The 22,684-nt window shown below is 49.1% G+C and overlaps 1 protein-coding gene across 1 annotated transcript in view; it reads right to left on the bottom strand.

Moving 5' to 3' along the window:
* The window catches only part of HSD17B12 (hydroxysteroid 17-beta dehydrogenase 12), a 153,516-nt gene that overhangs the window by 19,265 nt on the left and 111,567 nt on the right, over positions 1 to 22,684 (bottom strand). The window contains exons 5-7 of the mRNA XM_001367642.4: positions 14,038 to 14,102; positions 13,109 to 13,153; positions 3,601 to 3,635 (exon numbers count right to left, since the gene is read on the bottom strand). Coding sequence (XP_001367679.1) covers positions 3,601 to 3,635; positions 13,109 to 13,153; positions 14,038 to 14,102 — 145 coding nt within the window. The remainder of the gene's footprint in view (positions 1 to 3,600; positions 3,636 to 13,108; positions 13,154 to 14,037; positions 14,103 to 22,684) is intronic.

Here is a 22,684-nt window from a genome sequence, read left to right on the forward strand (position 1 = left end):
CGACTGTCATTCTATGTGCTGGACTTATCACAGGATGTGAGTAGGAGGGGCAAAGTGGGGGCACCCACATAAGCACGGTGTGTCCAAGACAGCCCTGTCTATCAATGTCCACTGAGCTAGGACCACAACAACTAAAAACGACCCAGTCCCAGCCCTGAAAGGGCTCAACATCTACCATGGTGTGATGGTGGGATGGGGTGGGGGGCTGCACCGTGAACAGAGGTAAGCATCAGAGAAAGTAGAAGGTGATGGGTTTGCAAATGAGAGGCCCAAAATGCTCTAGGCCAGTCTCAGGAGGGAGAGAATACTCTGAATGGGGGAAATCAGGAAAAGCTCTCTGAAATGACAATATATGACCTGATCTGGAGATGAGGAGGGAGTGGGGGCCAGGCAGGGCCGGCTTGGCTGGAACAGAAGGGAGATGAAGGAAAGGTATCATGAAACAGAACTGGAAAAGCAGGCTGAGCCAGACGGCGCAGGGTCCTCACTGTAGGCTACATCATTTACTTCATTGGTAATTGGAAGCCTCTGAAGGTTTCCGAGTAGAACAGTCATCGAACTGTGTGATGTGACTGCTGAATAGAAGCTAATGACAGGAAGGAGGGCAGATGCAAGAAAACCTGTGCCATGGGGATTCATGTCAGTCCCTGACTAGGGAGAACACATATGTGTGCTTTCAGGAAATGACCTTATTGAGGGGGAGCAGGAGACAGGAATCAGTTCTGGCAGGTCCCCCTACCACTATCTCAGATGGATCCTGCATGCAGGCCTCAGACCATGGGAGGAGTCCAAGAGCCCCAGAGTCAGCCATATAATGAGAACTCAGCATCCCAATCCTTATTCCATACAAATGCTGCTTTGTTGATGAAAGTTTGCAAACATTTAGCAGATGAAAAAGAATCACCAGTCCCCCTAGCCCCCTAATGTGTCATAATGCCACCTTAAGCAGAACAGGAGAAAACAGGCTATTTTTAGCTTTTCCCAAGTTGCTATGGCAACCACCTCCTGGCTCCAGCTGTCCACAATGTTTACAATTCCATGGAAGTGGGGAGCTGGAGCTTCCTCGATCATGTAATTATGCGCTTTCTACTTCTGCAGTAATGCTGCTGAGACACTGGCTGAGTGATCACTTGTCTCAAGGCTACAGTTCTGGAGGACTGGACGTTCTGTTATCTCAGACTGAAAACAGAACAAAGACAGCAGAGAGAAACAAAGACAATTTCTAAGGGATCTTTCTATCACTCGGAGGTGTTATCCATTCCAGGAGCTTCGACAGCATCAAGGATGCCCTTTAAGGACAGGCACAGGGCAGGCTGGAAAGGGCTGGTGGGACAGCACTGTCTGGCAAGGGAAGGTGGAAGAGAAAATGGTCACGCTTTCCTCTTCAACCAAGGCCCTGTTCAAGTTGTCTGCTCTATATTCCTCACTGGTCCTTAGCACTGAGTGCAGCCAAGCTGGCTGAGTCTATGCACAGCTCTCGGGCTCTCCCATCAACACCCCCTTCTTCTTTATCCAGGAGCCCATAGGGATTCTGTTCCACATCAAGTCTTTCCCTTTCAGTATAGTAGTAAAAGAGACAACCAAGACATGGACTCCCGAGATGCTCTTGGGCCAGTTTGGAAAGCTGTCCTTAGGAAATTCATCCATCCTTATTTCCTGGTTTACTCACACAGTTTTTGTGGCTTTCTCTGTTCCTCCTTTAAACCAAGTTTCTTAGTAAAATTACTCTTCCAAACCTCTAATCTGCTCATGAGTTTGTCTATGGTGTATTAAAGAGGTGTTTCCATACCCAGGTAGGTCCCTTGGGGGTAGGGGGGTGTTCAGTGTGTCTGCTGCCAAAACCAAGCCTAAAGGGGAGCTGAGAATGAAGGGATAATCCCTGAGAGATGGTGAGAGCTAGAGGCACAGGAGCCCCTTCCCTCTTAAGGCCACTACCTTGCATCTTCTATGAAAGCAAATAAGGTTTCTAGTGACTCGGGGATTGCCTTTATTCCTAAAACATTAAATAGACAGACTCAAATAGGAGGTAGATTTGGGTGGCACTGCTTTTAGACCATGAATCACACGTCAAAGCTAGAATCAATCACCTAATCTGGGAATATTCAACGTATTTGTGCCATGGACCCCATCAGCCATCTGCTGAAGTCTAGGGACTCCTTCTCTGAATGTGTTTAAGAAAAGAAAAAAAAGCACATAGGATTACAAAGGAACCCATCTACACCGAAACACAATTATTAAAATATGTAAGAAACAAGCTCTTGGACCCCAAGTTAAGAACTCCAGATCTAGTCCAACCTAGGTTAAGGGGAAACATCTTCCTGGACAAGGAAGGCCCTGACCCAAATGGCCTCAAAGAGTCTTCCTATGGGCTACTAGCTATCCTGTGCTCACTGACACGTTAACCCACCCTGAAGGTCTTTTGGACTTTGACTAAGAGTCCAACCTCTGTCCTTGACCTGTCTGTCTTGTCCATACCTCAAGATTGATTCTACCCTTTGGTGAAGCTTGCTTTCTTCCCCTGATATTCTAAATCACTACCTAGACTTTGCCTTCCTCGTAGTCACAGAGCCTCAATGGTAAATGCTATCCTTCTCTTGATTCAAACTTTTGAACAATATATATCTTATCTCTTAGACTTAAAAGTGCCCTTGTCTTCTTCTACTTCCTTTTCTTAAACCTTCACCTTCCATCTTAGAATCAATATTGTGTATTGGTTCCAAGGTAGAAGAGCAGTAAGGGCTAGGCAATGTGGTCAAGTGACTTGCCCAGGGTCACCCAAAAAGGAATATCTGAGGTCAGAGTTGCACTAGGATTTCCTACCCTCACTCTCAAATAACTGAGGCACTCAGATGCCCCTCTTCTTTTTCCAAAGCCCATGACACTAAGAGGTTGTCTCCTGTCGGGGGGAGGGGTACCACAGACAGCAAGCTGACAGAGCCTGAGATCCCTGAATGACCAGGTGCCTCCGTGCCTCACATTATCAGCCTCATCAAAGTTTCCTGTGATTCAGGGATCCTCAAGCAAAGAACTTTTCCATGAGGATGTGGTATTCTAAACATTAGACTCCATCATGGAACTCCCCATCAATTCCATCCGAATGGAACTCAGCACAAATCAGGCCGGGGGCCTAAGAGACACTTTCAGGTTCGTTTCCTTACAGGGCTGACTCCACACAATAGGATCAGTCCGTGTGATGTTTGGGCATCATGTTCATCCATTCTCCTTGCTGGAATTCCAAAACATAAGCTTGTGTCTAAGCTAAGAAACTCTAGTGATTTGGGTTACAAATAGAGAGGAGCGGCATTCCCAGGAAGATCCCAGGAACCCTAACACCCCCACAGAAAAGCAGGTTATTGAGTGAGTGGTGGTGACTCAGACGGTCGAGAGAAGCCACCTCAGCCTGGAGAAGGGGAATAAAAAGGGAATCAAGTGGGAAAGGCTTCCACCAGCTGGTGACTCACACGCCATGGCCGTGACTCACCTCCAAATGGAGGCTAGGTTGATTAGTCACCATAATGAATTTTTTAAAGAAAGGATTCTCCCCTATAAATAATAAGGAACTCTGTCTGTATAGTGTTTGTGTGTGAGCTCATGACTCACCTTTTCACCATGCCAGGCAGCACCAATTGTGTCATCTGCAAAAGAAGAGAGAAAACAAAGCATCTGTGATAACTGAGGATGCAAGCAAAAAGCAGAGGGGCAAACAGCTCCCCTCCACAAATAAAGGGAATCGAAAACCTCTCCCCATAGTTGTTTATTTTTATATGCTTTCAAGCGGTGGCTGTGTGCAGGAGGCATAAAGAGGAATCTGATGAAAAATTATTGGAGATAGCGTTGTAGATTCTGACAGTGAGCCAGAATGAGCCTGGCCAGAAATCTAATGGAGGTCTAGAGATTCTGAAAGAGGATGTCATTTCTGGTAAAAAGGATACTTCTTATAAAAGGGTCCAGGCGACCACAGGCCTACTGGTGTTGTTGAAGCTTCACCAGCTCCAGAGCCTTCCAAATGTCTTTGATTTGTGGGATGGCCTATTTTCCTAAAACTCATCAAAAAGCAACAGGCCAACAATATCTTCAGATTACCTTAAGGCATCATAAGATACATTTTTTATTATTTTAGCCAGAAAGGAAGAAAATTCTAGTCACTAGAAGCAAAATAACAATTAAGTAGCTATAAATCCATAATGGCTACTTTATTAAGGCCCAAATTCAAATCTGTGGTTTCTCAGGACTTCCTAAATAACCATCAGTTCTATGAACAAACAGCACAAGCATGCCTCGGGCTGGGAGGGGCACCCCCCCCACTCCCTAGGCTAGCAGCTGACACGTGAGAAGAGGCAGTGCTGGGCTCCATTCACTGAGGCTCCCAACAGCCTCCTCACCACATGCAGGTCCCCCTGTTGGTGGGAAAAGCTGGAAAGCCTGGGAGTACCAGGACCAACTGCGCGGGGACATCAGAGATTAGGTTCTCTCTCATCCTCACTGCTTTGCCCCATGAGGCACTCAAAATAGATTTTTTAATTCCATCATCATCCTGAGGAAAGGTCAGGCTCCATGTGGAGTGGCTCAACTCTAGAGAGCGAGGCCTCCTGAAGGACAAGGGCCAACCGGTGGTTTGATAAGGGACGTGGAACTCCTGGGAGAGGAAACCACTTGAGGGTCAGCCGCTTCTCTGGAGAACCATTCAGAAAGGTCAGGTGCCTGGCCTGGGGTCACACAGCAGAGGTACGACTCGAACCAGCCTCCCCCGACTCCGAGTCAGGATCTGGCTCCACGACGATTGCCATGAGAAATTATTCTACTCAGCCACGGCTCCACTCTGCCTGCTGCTAGAGGAATTATTTTCATCACAGAAATTCACCAAACTCCTACTAAGGCTCCAAAGGGATTACTTTTCACTAATGATAGTATCACCTCTCAGAGGAGATCAGAGTTGTCTATAATTGCCTGCTCCAGGAGGTGTCCTCTGCCCGCTGGGGAAGCCTAGGGATCCTTGCTCAAAGGGAATGCGCTTAAACGCATACAACAAAACACAGGGCACAACAAAGGGAACCAATCACCCCGAATCAAGACATGAGAGGCCTGTGGGTCCTAGACTAAGGACAAAGGCAGCACTCCGGGCAGGCACGGTCCACCATAAAAAGAAGAAACCGGAAGGCCCTACACGCAAGCGAGTCTAGCTCAGATTTCTCTCCCCTCCAAGGCTGGAGAGCAAAGGGAGCCGGCGGAAGGCGGCATGAGGTTCGGGGCGCCTCTCCGATGGCCTCAGTGTCGACAGAGAGCCATCGATGAGAGACAGTTTTTTCTTCCTCCTCATTCGCTGCCTTCACACCAGATTCCCATCTTAAATCGACTCTCCCTCCACATTCCAATGTGAAATATAATGGGAACCTCCAAGTCACACTCAGATCCACGTTCTCAGGAAACTCGCTTCCTACCTTTCCAGGGAACTTGTCTTTACAAGAGGCTGCGGGGGAAAGGGAAGAGGAGCACTCGGGCAGCCAGGAGTCAAGTCAGGGCGTATTAAGTGCCCATGGTGTGCCAGGCACTGTGCCCCGGGCTACGGATAAAGGCATGTGAGGATCTTCCAGGCTAATGGGGAGAACAACAGGAAAGCCGGGTGCCCAAACGAGCTCTTGGAGCCAAACCTCAGAGGGAAGCCTGGCCAAGGGGGAAGGTGAGAGTTTAGGAGGCTCCTGAAGGCACCTACAAGGTGGAGATGAAGAGGGAGGTAGAGGGAAATGCAGAGGCAATGCATAGGAAGCTTTGAATGCCAAGCAGAGGGAGAATATTTGAGTCAAGGAAGACAAACAGTGGCAGCAATCCAGTCAGGAGACGATGAGGGCCTGCCCCATGTCACAAGAGAGAGGGATGCAGATAGGAGAGAGGTTTCAAGGTAAACATCAGATGTGGGAAGGCGAGGGAGGACAAGAAGTCCAGGAGGACCCTCAGGCTGTGAGAACCCAAAGGCCTGGGTTTGGGAGTCAGCTCTGCTCCACCCCTTGGTGAGGAGGTGTCAGAGGACAAGAATCCCAAGCATCTCTTGGCCAATGGGTGAGCTCTGGGACCTTAAGACAGTCACACTCTCTGTAGTCTAAGTTTCCACATCTGTAAAATGGAAGTCAGAGAAGAGGACCTCAGGGTGTCTCAGCTTTAAATCTTGACCTCTGACTACTTGTGAGCCATTCACCAGACCTCTGGGAGCTTTACTATTTGCCTCATCTTCGGAGAGGAAAAATAAAACTAGACCGTTTTCCTTACAGCATTGATAGAAAGCCCTTCAGAGAGACACAACTTTAGGCCAAACAAAGCTCTGGACAGAATAGGCTCCAACATCATTAGTGGGTCAAGAGCCAAAAACGCCATAGCAGGGGGTTGCCCATAGAGTGGAGCATTTAGGTAGTGCAGTGGAGAGAGTGCCTGGCTTGGAATCAGGAAAACTCATCTTCTCGAGTTCAAATCTGGCCTCGGGACACTTACTAGCTATGTGACCCTGGGCAAGTCACTTAACTTGGCCTCAGTTTCCTCATCTATAAAATGAGCTGAAGAAGGAAATGGCAAACCACAGCAGGATCTTTGCCAAGAAAACCCTAAATGGGGTCACAAAGAGTTGGACACAACTGAAACTACTGAGTATCATCACCATCATTATAATACAGGGTTGTAATAATATTATTGTAAAATGTGACCAGTCAAGACAACATTATATGGAATGACAGCTTAGAAATAACATAAGTGGTTATTATTATATTCTTATGTGGTTCAAAAGTCATAATTTCTGCTTCTTTTGTGTTTTATCTCTTTTTAAAAAACATGTTTCCTGCACATTCAACATAAATGTAATGGATTCAGTAGGTCCATATTATATGGTGGTCTCTTTAATTAAGCTATCGTAAACATTTTATTAGTAACAGAAAGGGATCAAACTATATCATCTCTAAGGTGCCATTTAGTCCAACCTATAACTGACCCCAAGTCCTCTATACAACTGAGCATGACAATCAACTGCCCTAGGGATCCACTCATTCACTCGGCCGCAGCCAGGGTCAAAACTTCTTCCCTGCCTCCTTGTCTTATCTGAGTCAGAATATAAATGCCTTGAGGGCAGGATGTCCAGTGCAACTGTTTCATTTCTGTACTTGTATTCCTAGTGCACAGGAGTGCCGAGCATACAGTATATGCTTAATAAATGTTTACTGAGGCATACTATTGACCTGACAGCCACTGAAATGGTGATAAATAAACTGGATCTCAGGAAAGTCTCTGATTCAATCCGATTTAGAATTCTTTGGGGGTAAATGACAAACAAGCAATCATAGGAGGCCTTTGTGACCAGACACAGGCTCTGCCAGAGCAGTGTACAGTCTGGTTGAAAAGCTCTGTTTCTATTCTCTTGGCCAAAGAGAATGACTCCAGGACTGCAAAGAACAGAACAAAAATGGGCAAAAGAAAGTAGATAACCAAGATAAATAAGGAAATAGTAAGAGAATGCTTAATTGTCCTTGATGAAATTAATTAGCTGGCTCAGATAACTTATCTCCTTGGGTAATGGAAAAAAAAATGGCACATGGGAATGCTGTACCACTTGCAGTGACATTTGAAAGACTGTGAAGACCGGGGAAGGTAATACAGAACTGGAGAAAGGCAAATGTTATCCATAATTCTCAAAAAAAAAAAAAGAAGGAGAAAGGAATCTGTAAACCGCAGGCTAGCAAACTTGGTACCTTATAAAACCCTAAAACATGTTACTAAAGAGATGGGTAGTGAACATCATAGAAAAGAAGAGGTGACTGCAAAATGCCAACATGGCTTCATCAGGAAGTTATACCAGACTAATTTATTTCCTTTTCTGACAGGGTTACCAAACTGGTAGATCAAAGGGATGCTATATGAACAGTTTCCCTAGATCTTCTAATAGCATTTGATAAATGCTGGAGGGGCTGCTGGAAAACGGGTACATTAACGTACTGAAACTGGAGCTGTGATCTGGTCCAGCCATTCTGGAAAGCAAACTGGAACTATGCTCCCCAAAACTATTAAACTGTGCATAATCTTTGACTTAGCAATACTGGTACAAGAACCAAACCCCAAAGAGATCAAAGAAAGAGGAAAACAGCCTATATGTATGAAATCCTTTTGGGGGTGGGGTGGCGTAGCTAAAGCTGGAGACTGAGGGAGGGCCCATAATGAAGGAATTATAAAAATGAAAAACTCAAGGGCACGGATGAACACAATGACCAAGCACAGCTGCAGAGGGCTAATGATGAAAGACGCTACCCCACCTGCAGACAGAGAGGGAATGCACTCCACAGCACAGAATGAGGAATGCCCTGATGGTCACATAGTTCTACAAGTTGAATGAGCTTCTTTCGGAGGCAGCAGGTTCCCCTCCTCACGGGAATCCTCCAAACAAAGGAGAGATGGGTGCTAGCAGGGGTGCGCAGGGAACCGAAATGCTCTGATTCCTTGCTATCCCAGGAGAAGCAGTTCAACAGAAACAATCCTCTCCACGTGTCTATAGAAACACTCCTTAACAAAGCACCGATGTAGAGCAGTCACTTCTCCTTTGTCCTGCTCATCAATGCGTTCCCTCAAAGTCAGAGCTTTGCCAGCTCAGGGCAGGTCATCACCACCTGGCTACCATGCCAGCCAAGTGAGGGAAGCCAGACGACTCATGCCTCTGACTGCACTTTCTGACCATTTCTCTGCCGTCCGGAGCACCTTCCCGCCCTCCCAAATAAAGGACGTGCCTAACCGCTAGAGACGCTGCTCCAGCCCAAACAAGTAAGGATCCAGCTATGCCACTTTGGAGTCAAGAGTTTCTTAGAAGTAAATGCTTTATGACAAAGATTGGATTCACTACAAAATGATTTTTAAACTTCCCGTTAAAATAGTGATCTGAAATCAACCGGGAATCATGGTGTCATCAGAGTATGTTGTGCTAATGAGGCAGTAGCCCTCCTGGAAGTCACACCGGAGCGATCCAACATGACCTTTGGAGAGCTCCATAATCTGAGCGGTGTGCCTAGGAGCACAGTTTGATTAGAAATTCTTAGAATCCCATCTGGGAGACCCACATAATAATTACTGCCCAGGAGGGTGGGAGGCATAATTAGATCAAGTTGGTAAGGTGCTTTGAGATCCTCAGGTGAACTCTATAGCGATTATGAGGCTTTGTAGTAGGAAGCAGAACTCCCCCAAAGGCCTCGCCCCATGTCATTCAAGATGGAAACGTTCCCCAATCCTCTACAAAACAGAACATTTTTCATGTTCTAGCTTGCATTTCCTTGGAGAGCCTGGGAAGATTAGCATAGACCTCTTGCGATGAAATCCCAAATTTTTGTACATAGAAAAGAAATTCACTTTTTAAAAGGAGAAAAACCACGTACTAATTCTCGACTTAAAATGGGTTTTGGATGCCCTTTATTTCCATATCCCAGGTGTTTCTGGGCTGTTTCACCATCTCCACCCCCAGCCCCCTTTAGAATTAAGCAAAACCACCAAAATTCAGACCACCACATGGAGCGCTGGGCTCCTGCAGCCCCGTGGAAGCTCTCTGAAGAGGAGGAAGACACCGTCCATTCTCTGTCCACCAGGCCAGGATCAGGATGTGTGTGGAGCTTTAGAGTTTACTCACAAACCCCAAATCCTGAGACGCCGGTGCAGGGATCGAATCTTCATTTTGTAGATCAGGAAGCGGAGGCTCAGAGAGGTGAAGGGAGCTGAGGAGGGGCACCGCGAGGCTGGAGCCTCCTATCCTCTGTCCTCATGCCCAGGGTTCTGCTCTAGCAGGGCGCCCGACACCTAACATTGATGCTCACACGCACACGCTGACCCACATATTATCCTATTGAAGCCCCAAATCTTTCATCTGAAAACTCCAAGTGAAATGAAAATAATCCGTACATGGCGTGGCCCAGCCACACGTGGCCTCAGCTCTGCTGAGGTGGTCCAGGCTGCCACGAGGAATCCTGTTCTGGAGCTCGGCCACGTCCCATACAAGACCGTTCAAGTCACCAGTCTGAGTTCTCACTAAACAACGCGCTTTCCCCAAAGCGAGCATCTGTCAGAACTGAGCAGCTTTGCGGCAGCCCCGAGTTTTCCAATGACGTCATAGCCCATTTCTTCCTAAGGATCTGGACCCCCCCTCGGCCCGGGGGCTCCACAAGGCCCATCCGCAGCTACACGATGAAGGGTGGATTTCAAGATGAATTAAGACGGAAGCACGGCAGAAGCATCTCTTAGAAAGAGCCGCGTGATCTGGCCAGGTGCTTGTTTACTCGGTGACCAGTCCCCGAAGGGAAGCGGGCGATTCGCATTTGTACAAGGTCCCCCCGGACCCCGGCCAGTCTCCCGGGCGGCTCACCACGCTCTGCCGGCGCTGACCGCTCCTGGTCACGGGCCACCCTGAGCCGCCCCTCAGCAAACACATGTCACTAGCGCCAGAGCGGCGGTGACGACTGATGGAGGCCGCTTGCCCAGAACAAGTCTGGGCCGGCCTGCCCCGGTACAAGGATTCTGAGAAGACCTGCAGCAACTCCCCCGAACTTTGTCCGGCAGGAGGGCGGACACACACGACTCTTTCTGCTCGTGTCCAAGACTGCGCTGCAACCTCTCCCAAATGCAACTGTGGGCCCAGGGCAATCACTCTGCATCCCAGAACAGGATGGCATGGAGCCCTGCCCCTGGCACTGAGTGAACAGGGTGGTACTGAGCTCTGCCCCTGCCCTGGCACCGAGTGAACAGGTTGGCACTGAGCTCTGCCCCTGCCCTGGCACCGAGTGAACAGGTTGGCACTGAGCTCTGCCCCTGCCCTGGCACTGAGTGAACAGGTTGGCACTGAGCTCTGCCCCTGCCCTGGCACCGAGTGAACAGAGCAGCACTGAGCCCTGCCTGACTCTGCCCCTGGCACTGAGTGAACAGGGCAGCCCAGAGCTCTGCCCCTGCACTGGCCCTGGCACTGAGTGAACAGGGCAGCCCAGAGCCCTGCCTGACTCTGCCCCTGGCACTGAGTGAACAGGGCAGCCCAGAGCCCTGCCTCTGCACTGGCCCTGGCACTGAGTGAACGGAGCAGCACTGAGCCATGCCTGACTCTGTCCCTGGCACTGAGTGAACAGGGCAGCCCAGAGCCCTGCCTGACTCTGCCCCTGGCACTGAGTGAACAGGGCAGCCCAGAGCCCTGCCTGACTCTGGCCCTGGCACTGAGTGAACAGGGCAGCCCAGAGCCCTGCCTCTACACTGGCCCTGCCACTGAGTGCCTCGCTCTGACACTTGTGGCACCACATCCTGGCTGCCAGGGCCTCCTTCAGGGCTGCAGGTTCTATCCCCCATTGAAGAGCCCACCTACCCCAGGAGCCTCTGTGAAGCCCTTTCTCTCTGCTGAGCACTGGACAGAGGAGGAGTCTCCTGGCTAAGCCTGGGAATGCCCAGACAAGATGAGACGGGCCTGCCCTCAGAGAGGCTACATTTATCGGGGGAGGAAACGTCTCCGTAATAATAAGCAGAGTACATACACTGTTGTACAAGTAATGGGCTTCTCCATTAGTGGCAATGCAATGTCCCTGAACAACCTGCAGGGATCTAAAAAACACTATCCACAAGCAGAGGACAAACGGTGGGAGTAAAAACACCGAGGAAAGGCAACTGCTTGACTACAGGGGTGGAGGGGATATGACTGAGGAGAGACTCTAAACAAACACTCTAATGCAAATACCAACAACAGGGAAATGGGTTCGAAGCAAGAACACTTGTGATACCCAGTGGAATCGCGCGTTGGCTATGGGATGGGGGGGAGGAGGGGATCAATAAAATATTGTTTAAAAAAAGACATAAAAAAAAAGAATAAGCAGAGTGATGGAACATCAGTACCAGGTTGTTTGGTACCAGCAATAGCTGGGGATAGGAGGAGAAAGTGGTTGGCAATCAGGGAGGACTTCATGGAGAAGGGGGCTTACATTGAGTCCTGGAGGATACGAGGGATTCCAAAAGGCAGAGGTGAGGGGCTGAGTAAAGGCCTGGAGAGGGGAGAGAGACGGCCATGTGTTCAGAGCGAGGACACAGCTGAACTCTCGAAGGCTGCCGCAGGCACAGCGGATGGAGTGTTCGGCCCGAGGCAGCCTGTGAGGGGGACCCCGGAGGCTCAAGGGTCCCGGCCACTTGCTGGGACCAGAGAGGACTGGCAGGGCTGAAGGGGCCCCAGAGTCTCACCCAGGCCTTGCACAGGAGCCCACAGGAGCCCTGGGCAGCCCTTCTCTCCCTGCCCTGGACTCCAGGCCACCCTCTCTGTGGCAGTCATCGGGCCAGGCCCTAGGCTGGGCCGACGTGCGCTTGTGTTACGTGCCGGGGCTCCATTACCACCAGGCTCTCCACAATGTGCCTCTCCCCTCCAGGCCTCCTCTCATGCCACTTCCTGGCACAGGCGGGCCTTTGGGTCTCTGACCACCGCCAGCCATGCACGGGCTCTGTCGGGGCCAAGCAGGCCGGAGCGAGGTCAGGAAGGAGGCCCGACGGCCCCGGAGCCGCATGCGATGGCGGCTTTGAGGTCATCGTGCCGTCCTGCTCTCAGCCCGCTGAAAGGCTGGATTCTTTAGGACTTGGTATCCCAGTTCCCTGGCTTAGTATCACACACAGCTGCCCAGGGGACGGCCCACAGTTCATTTGTGCCCTAGCCCAGGGCCCTACATGGAGGCCATTTTGTTTGGCGAATGAGTGAATGAATGAATGAAAGAATACGCACCACAACATACGGTAAAGACCAGGGACCAACCTCCTCTCGAGCCTGGTCCTCCTGCAGCACTACAGCCTTAGCCCAGGGTAGCAGGATTCGCCCCCCAGTTCTCTTGGCCCTCAGCTTAGCCCTGACCCCCACGGGTCTGGGCTCCCCTTGGGTCATGACGTGAACAACCCAAAGGATTTCTTTCTTGGGGGCTTGCCTTGTGGCACGGGCCTCGGCACACTGACCTCCCAGAGCACCCGTGGCTCGGCCGGGCAGCAGGCCCCCCGGCTCCCCCATGGGTCAGTGATAATGGCTTGTCTCGACCACGCTGACATCCCTTGTTTTGGAACAGCTCTTCAATGGGATCTATGCATTAAGAAAGGCACTGCTTACCTTGCAGACAGAAAAGATGTTAATATTTATCAGTTTGTTGATGGTCTGCAAAAAAAAAGAAAAGCAAAGACTCATTACTTTCGGAGCTATTCATTTAGAAGCAACCAGCAGCATTTTAGACCTAGCTTAGGTAGAAAAGAGGGAAGTCCTGAAAGGGGGCAGAAATGAGTGAGGACAAAAGCAAGATGGCCTAAGAACTCACTCTTCTGGGCTAGGGCATGGCCTACACGGGGTTTTCCTGATGTGGAAGGCTGAACAAGTGTCTTTATGCCCACTTTAGAGGAAATGGAGGAAAGTGGGGCACAGAGAGGCGGCTGGCTGTCCCCCGGCTCCAGGCCACGGCCGGCTCTGCTTCCACGGACCCCACGGGAGAAGAGAGCTGTTCTTAAATCACTCCCGGGTCCCTGCGGGCCGCTCGGGGAAGTTTCCTGGACCTCCATTTCTTTTTCTGTGACTCGGGAGAAGGGAATGGCCGAGAGGCCCCCGCCGCCTCTTCTGGAGAGCCGGGCTCCCGTTCAAACTAAAGTGGACGACGATGAAGAAGGACTCCTACAGACTCTTCTGTTCGGGCCCCACGGGACCTGGGCTGCGCCTGGGGGAGAGGCAGGAGGCGAGGGCACAGCCTCTAAGTTCAGCTTGTACTCTCGAGAACCACTGACGGCAGAGGTCCATTCAAGTGCCACGCAGACATTCTGAGAGGTACGTGCACTGTGGAGCACGTGGGAACCTTGGGCAGAACCCTAGGAAGCCCTCGAGGGTTCCCAGGAGCCGTTCTCTCCTGGACGTGTTCACAGGCTTTTCACCTAGAAGAGCACAGACTCATGAGGGAAACCGTTCCTCCTAGGTTAACGCTAGTGTGACTGTTTCTGTCCTAGCCCCGGAGAGATTTTAAAATGTTTGTTTTTAGAGAGGTTTTAAAAATAACTTACATTATCCAGGTCTGGGATATCCAAAAAGTACTCGGGATACTCATAGGACATTCCCACATTGTTCACTGAAATGAGACAACAATAGTCATTGCGGGTTGGCTTCCACGTATTTTAAAGATTCTGGAGAGTGACAGAATGAACACCTTCAAGCTTTGTCAAACCTTCAGACTGCTCTACTTCCTTGAACAGAAATGGAACTTTTGAATAGGAAGAAAATTCAGTAGTTAGGGTTTCATCTTCACACATACGTGTCTCTGGATTTCTTTTCTAAATACTCCTCAGATGTCTAGATGATCCCCCCCATCCTGGATTGGTGCTCGATTCACCTTCCCGTATGTAACTGAACTGTTAAATGAAGAAGCTATCCAAATACAGCCCCCACCCCCACCCCGGCCCCCCCCACACAGCTAACGTTGCTAACGGGCTCCCTGAGAACCCGACATGAAGGAAAACACGTCTGTGCTTAGTGCCTGGTACCTGGCAGGCATCTGATATTTATTGACTGACTGGCTCAAAACAGGCAGTTGAATCCCCAGGAAATGAGGTAATGAATGGTTCATGTCAGCGGCCCGTGGTCCTGCCAGTAAGGTTGGGATATCAGGCAGGAATGACTTTTCTCTAAGAACAATGTAGTTTTTGAGCACGGGATGCGGGGCTTCCCCTCCACTTCCATTCGGTACCACTTTAATGGGATACATGCACATATTAAAAACAGGAGATATACACAGTGGGGGCAACTAACAAATCAAAGAACCACGTTTAGTTAACAGAATGATTAGAAAAAGGAAAGTTTAAGTAGATAAAAGATAATGAAGTCATGAGCTAAGAGTCCTGGTGAAGAAAACTGGCCAGAGAAGCCCATAATAAGAGCCACCGTCCCAAAAGACTCAGCATGGTGTGATGGGGAAAGCCCAGCATACAAAGACAGAAAACAAAGCTGAGCCCAGCTCCAGCAGAGTGGGCAAGTCGCCTGAGATACCTGTAAAGAGAGGATAGTCATCACCTGCCTTCCCTACCTTTCTGGTCTGCTATAAGAATCAAAGGATCAAGGTCCTGGGTTCAAAAATTTGGCCTCAGATACTCCTAGCTATGTGAACGCGGGCACGTCACTCATCCCCCACCACCTAGCCCACACCATTATTCTGCCTTGGAATTTATAAAAGGTAAGGATTTGAAAAAAGAAAGAAAGAAAAAGAATCAAAGGATCACAAATAGAGTCAAAGCTGGGCAGGCAGGGACCTTGGAGGTCCTTAATCCAATCATCTCCTTTCCAGGGAAATGGAGGCCTGGAGAACCTATTTGCCTGAAGTTAAATAGCCAGGAAGAGGCAGAGTCAAGATCTGGCCCCAACTGTGGGCCTCTTTGAACTGTTCCCCACTGTCTCCTACCAATGTAACCACAGGGACAGAGTGCCATGGATCCTGCCTGGACTGGCCCTCGGGCGTCCTCAAGCCCACGCTTCCTTTGAGAACCGGGAGGCTAAAGTCACACACACAGTAAGTACCAGAGCAGGAATTTGGGCCCATTATCAAGGATAAGCATTAAGCCGCTCTTGTTACTGCCACCAGAGTGTGAGCCTGTGGAGGAACCCCAGGAAAGGGTTTGTACATTCAGCCTTAGGAAGGCCACCCAGTATCCAGGCTCTCAGGAGCTGACTCACAAAATTGGGGGCAAAGTCTCTGGACAGAACAATGCCGAGATGCACACACTGACAAAAGAAAAAATGTCATCAATGTGAACAAGCCTCTATCAGAGGGGTGGGCTGCCCCGAGGGGTCTCTCAATGAGCTGCCTTCCCCCGTTCTGCCAACGACAGCAGCTTTAGGCTCAGCAGCCTCAATTGCCGTGCCCGAGACACAAATGCCTGTGGGCAGCCCAGGAATGGGCCACATCGGACCAGGCGAGCCCTCGGGGCACCAATGGCACTAGCCGGCAGTCTGCCACCAAGTCCACCTCTGGCTCTTGACTCTGGGAGCAGTAACTGACTCAATTCTGCCCGTGCTCTAGTGGGTCACGACAATCTGCTCCCCCAGTGTCTGCATTCACCATCCCTGTGACCCCTAGGGCAGAGCAGGCCTCCCTTCCCAGGCCCCTGAGGCTCCGCTGTGTCTTTTGTGCCTGATCAAAGACGGAACGTAAATGCTGACACACGTCCAGACTTCAGGCAAGCTGGGTTTGGAGTCAGGAAGCCCGGAGCGCTGTGACCCTCGGCAACCTGGAGCCTCCACTCTCTCTCCTCTATAAAACTGGAATCACAATGTTGGCCCAGTTTAAATCTCCGAAAGAGTATGAAAGTGTGACCTTTCATGAGGAGAGCAGTGTGAAGGCAAGCTTGACACGTCCTCCTGGATGAAACCTGAATCTAGTATTTATTTTCTTCTTCCTTTTATTTAGTCAAACAAAATAAATGCCCACATTGGCTGTGTCTAAAAAAAAAAAAAAGCACGTGGGCTTCTTGAACTCTTACCTGCTGTCTTATATTAGCTCTAAGACAGAAGAGCAGGGAGGGCTAGGCAATGGGGTTAAGTGACTTGCCCAGGGTCACACAGCTAGAACGTGTCTGAGGCTAGAGTGGAACCCAGAGCCCCCTGACTCCAAGCCTGGTGCCACCTCGCTGCCCCACGAGATACTGTTCGTTGGTTTTTTAAACATTCCTCATTTAGCAGATGAAAAAGGGAGGCTGAGGGAAGTACAGGGGCTGCCGAGGCAGCTCAGGCCCCGGCACACTCCCGCTCCCAGGGCTGTCTGCCACCTCTCTTGGCTCCTTCCCTGTTCGCCCTGCCTTTGCCGCCTCTCCCTCCAGCCCGCTGCAGAGGCCCCACGGGGACACTAGGTGGCAGCAAGGACCGAGGCTGCAGCCAGGGCGGAGGCGCGGCGAGGGGACAGGCAGCCACAGCCTGAGGACCAGGGATGGGTGAGCCGGAGAAACAGGGAGCTGAGCATTCCAGCGCGGCTCGCCTCATCTCTGCGGTGTTCTGGGCCTCGGCTCCCCCCCCCCTCCATCCACCCCCCATCCGTCCCACAAGCTGTCTTCACACCTTTCCGATGGGTGGAATCTCCTGAGGGAGGCTTTCAAAGGAGCCCAGAAGAGGCGCCTGGAGGGCTTCGGGAGCCCCTGCTCCTGCCTGCCCCGGCCCAGCTCCCGGGTAGTCTATGTTCGGTCTGCAGATTGAGGTTTGGGCCAGAACTACGCCAAGGAGCCGTCACCTGGCCCCAGAGAACAGAGCCCGCTCCCCTCTGTCACCGCACAGTGCGCACAGCCATGACCAAAGGGCACTGCCGCTGTTCTAACTCCTCTTCAGGCCCCCCAAAATGCTCTGTGACATCTCTTCCCTTAAATACGAGCAGAGAATCCCTCTTTCCATCTCTGTCTGTCTGTCTCCCTCTCACCAACAGTCGCCACATCTAGCAGCCCTCTCTCGAATCTCATCGCTTTCCTGCAAGCTTTGCCACGGTGGATTCCCCTCTCCTGGGCACCATTTCCTCCTCTTTCAGCTTTGTAATTCTGTTCTCTTTCTCTTCCTGGCTATATGGCCATCCTTTCTGGAGTCTTTTTTTTTTTAAACCCTCACCTTCCATCTTAGAATCAATACTGTGTATTGGCTCCAAGGCAGAAGAGTGGTCAGGGCTAGGCCATGGGGGTCAAGTGACTTGCCCAGGGTCACACAGCTAGGAAGTGTCTGAGGCCAGATTCAAACCCAGGACTTCCTATCTCTAGGCCTGGCTCTCAAGCCACTGAGCCACCCGGCTGCCCCCCTTTGCGGATTCCTTATCCAGGCCTTGCCCATTATCCTAGACAGTTTCTAGCCAGGCTCTGCTGGCTCACCCACCTCTGGTATCTACCTTTTACCCAACTCTCACCTATGGCTCCAGGAAGCGGACTCATACCCAGCTGCCCAGGTGATACCATCTTGTCTAGCCTGGGTTGAAGGCCACTGAGGGACCTCAACCTCTCAGCAACTTAGGGGGAATGTCTACACCAAGCACGTGAAGACTCCCCTGGTGGAATAGGCAGAAGAGAACCATTTGATTCAAAATCATGGAAGCGGCACAGGCAAAGCAAGCTCTGGGGAGCACTTAAAGAGCTCGGTCCGACCCTGAAGACGCCATCCATTGCCTCTTGGGCCGTCACCAATCATTCTGATTTTTGTCTGGCCACTGGACGTGGATGACTGGAAGGCAGTGAGGCTGATGACTCCGCGTGACTCTAAATCTAATTTATGTTCACCCCAAGATGTCATTGGTCCCCTTCAAAACAAAGGAGGGACCAAAACGATCTTACTCAGTGATCTCATCACTTCTCCTGGGTTCAGATATCTCTATGTCGATGCTTCAGATTGCGCATTCAGCTCCAGTCCTACATGTCTTTTGAACACCTTAAACTGGATGGCCCAAAGTGTCTCAAACTCAACAGGCCCACAACAGTCTATAGCTGACCTCAAGCTCCCCTCTCCCTTTCTCCTGAAGAGAGCACCACCATCTTCCCATCTACTGACCATGGATGGAATCATCCCCCTTCACATTCACCCTACTGGGAGCCAAATCTTCCATTTCTACCCTTGACATCTCTCCTCTACAGCCCCTTCTCTCAACTTTCAAAGCCACCTCCTGGCACAGCCCCTCTTCACATTTCACCCAGGCTACTGCAGCAGCCTTCTAATTGGACACCATGCTTCCCATCTCTCCCCAAGTGCTGAAATAATCTGCCCTAAAGCTCAGGTCCAACCATGTCCAGCCAGACTCGATAAACTACACTGACTCCTTACTAGCCTCCACAATCAAACAGGAACTCCTGTTTGGCAGAAGACTGGACAACCTGGTCCTTCCTACCTTGCCAATCTTCCTTCACACTACCAGGGCATTCCCCACCGAGGACGCCATCTCCCACCTCCAGGTCTGGAATTCTCTCTCCCTCCTCTCCTCTACTTCATGGCTTCCTTCAAAATTCACTTCATATTCCCACCTTTGATAGATGATTCTCTAGTCTTTCCTCTCTCCACTTCTAAGTGCTAATGACTTTTCTGAGCTGCCTTTCCATCTCCCTTGTATGGGTAGGGGAAATGAAGTTATTTCCAGGTTGTCTCCCTCTTTAACAGGAGGGAGGTCGTTAAGGGCAGGGGCTATTCTCCACCCCCCTTTTTTAAATCTCCAGCACTTAGCATTAGAGCCTGATCACCAACTGGGATAGTTTGTCTTAAAGAGTAGGGACACATGAAAGAAACTGGAAGGATACAAGACTGGAAAGGTAGCAAACTAAGGAGGTTCAAGGAGCAAGCAATGAGGAAAACCAGAAGGAAAGAGGCAGTCTGATCTCAGGCAGAAACTCTACCCAATAATCTAAACTTTTGCCCCTTCAGAAATGTGCACGTGAATTATGGTTTCACTATCATATAAGGAGAGAGGGGGAAAAGGAAAAGAGGACGAGAGATAAGATGGGCCACAGCAGGCCCTGAAGAAGAGCCTAACAGAAGAGGACAGGCAGGTGGTTATTGAGAAGGAGGCTGGGAGCTGCGCAGCTGTCCCCTGGCCTCCACTTTCTCTATAACTAAAGTTTTTAGGAACTCCCCCATCCCAGTGCTCAAAACAGAAAGCACAGTAAGCTTCTGGCTAATTCTGGGAGTTCCACAAATTCTAACTGCCTCCTTCTTTTTTTCTTTTTACAATCATTCCCCTTCCTCTCGCTAGTCTTTTCAAATTAGCAAAATCAGGAGATTTTTGTTCCTGTGATGTTCATTTGCTGTCACTGACCTCCCTGAACTCCATATCCTCTCTCACAACCAGAAGCTGTGAAGACTATGATGTCATTAGAGGTCAGGGCTTCCACTGGTGGTCAGGGTAGGGGCAGAGGCAGAGAAGTGAATTCCCAGCATTAAGGTCTGTTCTCAAGCAAATAACTATAGTCATAAGAGTCGAGGAGAGGGAAACCAAGTGCTCTACTTGCACATCCCTCAGGTATAATTCAGATTCATGGGGAACTGCCATGTCAGAAGGTCTATAAAAATATCCCTAAAGCCTGGGGCTCTTTAATATGTACTAGAGAAGTCTGATCGCTTTTCCTCATTCAATGACTTGGCTATCAGGCCAAGTGGGAAGACACCTATGCGATTATCTCCACTGAACTAGCCCCAGCACTGACCCATCTGGAAGACTCGAGGCATTCCAGGCCCAGATAAGAATTTCTTCAGTAAACTGATGAGAGGGACAGGCGGGAGAGAAGAAATAGTGCCAGGCTCCTTTGCCTTCGCCATAGGCCTTGCTGCTCTCCAGAGCCCTGAAACTTCTTCATCTCCAAAGCTCATTCCAGGTTACCACCTGGGAAGTCTCTTCCTTCCCTGCAGCCTATACGCTTGGACTGGATGGCTCCTCCTAGAGCCTCCACTTCATGAGGAAGTCCAGGCCAGCCTTGCCTTCATTCTTCCACAGGCTGCACTTTGGCCTTTCTTTTCTGCACCCTGGAATTAGTCTTCTCCCTGGCCTTTCCAGCCCCTTTTATGTACTGTCTCCCCACGTCAAGATGTAACCTTCCCTCATACCCAGTGGAATCGTGCGTCAGCTATGGGAGGGGTAGTGGGAGGGGAGAGGAAAAGAAAATTATCTTTGTTTCCAATGAATAATGTGTGAAAATGACCAAATAAAATAATGTTAAAAAAAAAAGATGTAATCTTCCTGAGGGCAAGGCTTGTCCAGCTAGCATTTCTCCTCCCAGTGCCTGATACAGAATAGACACTTAATAAATGCCTGTTAATTGACTTAATTTTGAAAACTTAAACAAATTAAAGCTTCATTTATCAAAAATTGATTTTGTATTTTTTAATCAGTTCGATTATACACTGAGAGTTAATGCACTTGCCTGATATTTTTAAGACTAGGATAAAAATAGAAAAATGAGATAAATATCGAAATGACTCAAGTTAGAGACCCTATTAAAGTAAAATATTGGGGTAACTAGGTGGCGCAATGGATAAGAGTGCCAGAGAGGCAAGAGGTCCTGGATTCATGACATATCCTAGTTGTGTGACCCTGGGGAAGTCACTTAACCCCAATTGCTTAGGAACCAAAACTCAGTATCAATTCTAAGACTCAGAGTAAGAGATTAAAAAAAAAAAGAATGAATGAATGAATGAATGAATGAATGAATGAATGAACGAATGAATGAATGAATGAAAAGAAACGAAAGGGGTCTGGACTAGAATTTTGTCTTCCCTTGCCTCTTCCCCACCTGCACTGCTTTCACCATCTCAAGTCAGTGGAGTTCAGGGACTCCAGCAAAAAAAAGGTTCTGCTTCGTTTTATTTAACACAGTGCTGCGGCTAGCACATGTTCAGAGTCTGACAGATGATATTTGGAACACTATGCAAAACATTTTGCAAACTTTACAGTTTTCCTACATTTGTGAGAATCAATTTCTAAATAAAAAGCAGTTTACAAGGCTTTAAATTTGCAGTGGCTTTAATCAGAATCTGCAAATTGTGGCTGAGTCAGAAGCTACACAATAGAAAATTTCCAGTATTTACTTGGAAGTTGCTATGTATTCCCCATAATAAAATTAAATGCAATTGGCTAAGCATAAACTTTGCTAGGGTGAAGAAGGGGAGAAAATAGAGGATTGGGCCAGATTATACAATAGTTCATAGCCCAAGAAAAGCCGACCTAAAATATCAACTATGGTCCTATTTCTACATGTGGAGGTTACTGCTCTTTTTTTTTTTCTGTTATGTGTAGAAATACTTTTTGATGCTTGTTTTGGACATTTTAAAATTCAGATTTTTTTCTCTCCCCAACCCCTTGGGCGGTGAATAATCTGATATATAGGTTATACTCATGCTTTCATGTAATACATATTTCCACACTGCTCATGTCATGATGGAAATCACATATCACACACCCAACAGAAATCTCATGAAGGCATGCTTTGATCTGTACTCATACTTTTGTAATCTTAATCAAATAATAAAGAGCCTCTCTTCTCTTCTTGGATGTCTTAGAACTAGATTTTGTTTTTCCAAATCCTAACCTGTCTTAGTATCCATTATAGGACAGAAGAGTGGCAAAGGTTAGGCAAGGGGGGTTAAATGACTTGCTCAGGGTCACATACATAGGAAGTGCCTGAGGTTAGATCTGAAGCCAGGACTTCAATTCTAGGCTGGGCTCTGTATACACTGTGCTTATTAGCAGCCCCCTATCCCCAACTAGATCATTTCTAAGGTCCCTCCCTTTCCCAATCTAAATCTTGTGAGAATATAAATTGTTTTTTTTTCTGGATTTTTAAATAACTTTGCTTCCCAATATATTTTTTTCTTTCTCCTCCACCCAGAAAAGCAGTACCTGATAACAGAGAATAAGAGAGGAAAAAAGGTTGTTCAGCCAAACTAAGGAACATGTCAGTCAAGTCCTCCAGTCTTATAGTACAGTGGCTGGTGAGAGGACCTTGGCAGAAAAGGGAGAGGCGACTCCTCTGGGCTCTCTTCTCTTCTTTACTTGGGTCGTCATAATTCCCCAGCATTCAATTGTGGTTTGGATCTGAAACCAATGTGGCAGACTGAATAGGGGCCCCAAAGGCTTGGGTTCAAGTGCCAGGTCTGAGGATCCTGGTGGTTCCATCTCATCAGAGAATTCCTTATTCCAGTGAAATCCCAGGTCCCACATCT

Source organism: Monodelphis domestica, chromosome 6 (assembly GCF_027887165.1).
Source record: "Monodelphis domestica isolate mMonDom1 chromosome 6, mMonDom1.pri, whole genome shotgun sequence".
In the NCBI taxonomy this organism is placed as follows: domain Eukaryota; kingdom Metazoa; phylum Chordata; class Mammalia; order Didelphimorphia; family Didelphidae; genus Monodelphis; species Monodelphis domestica.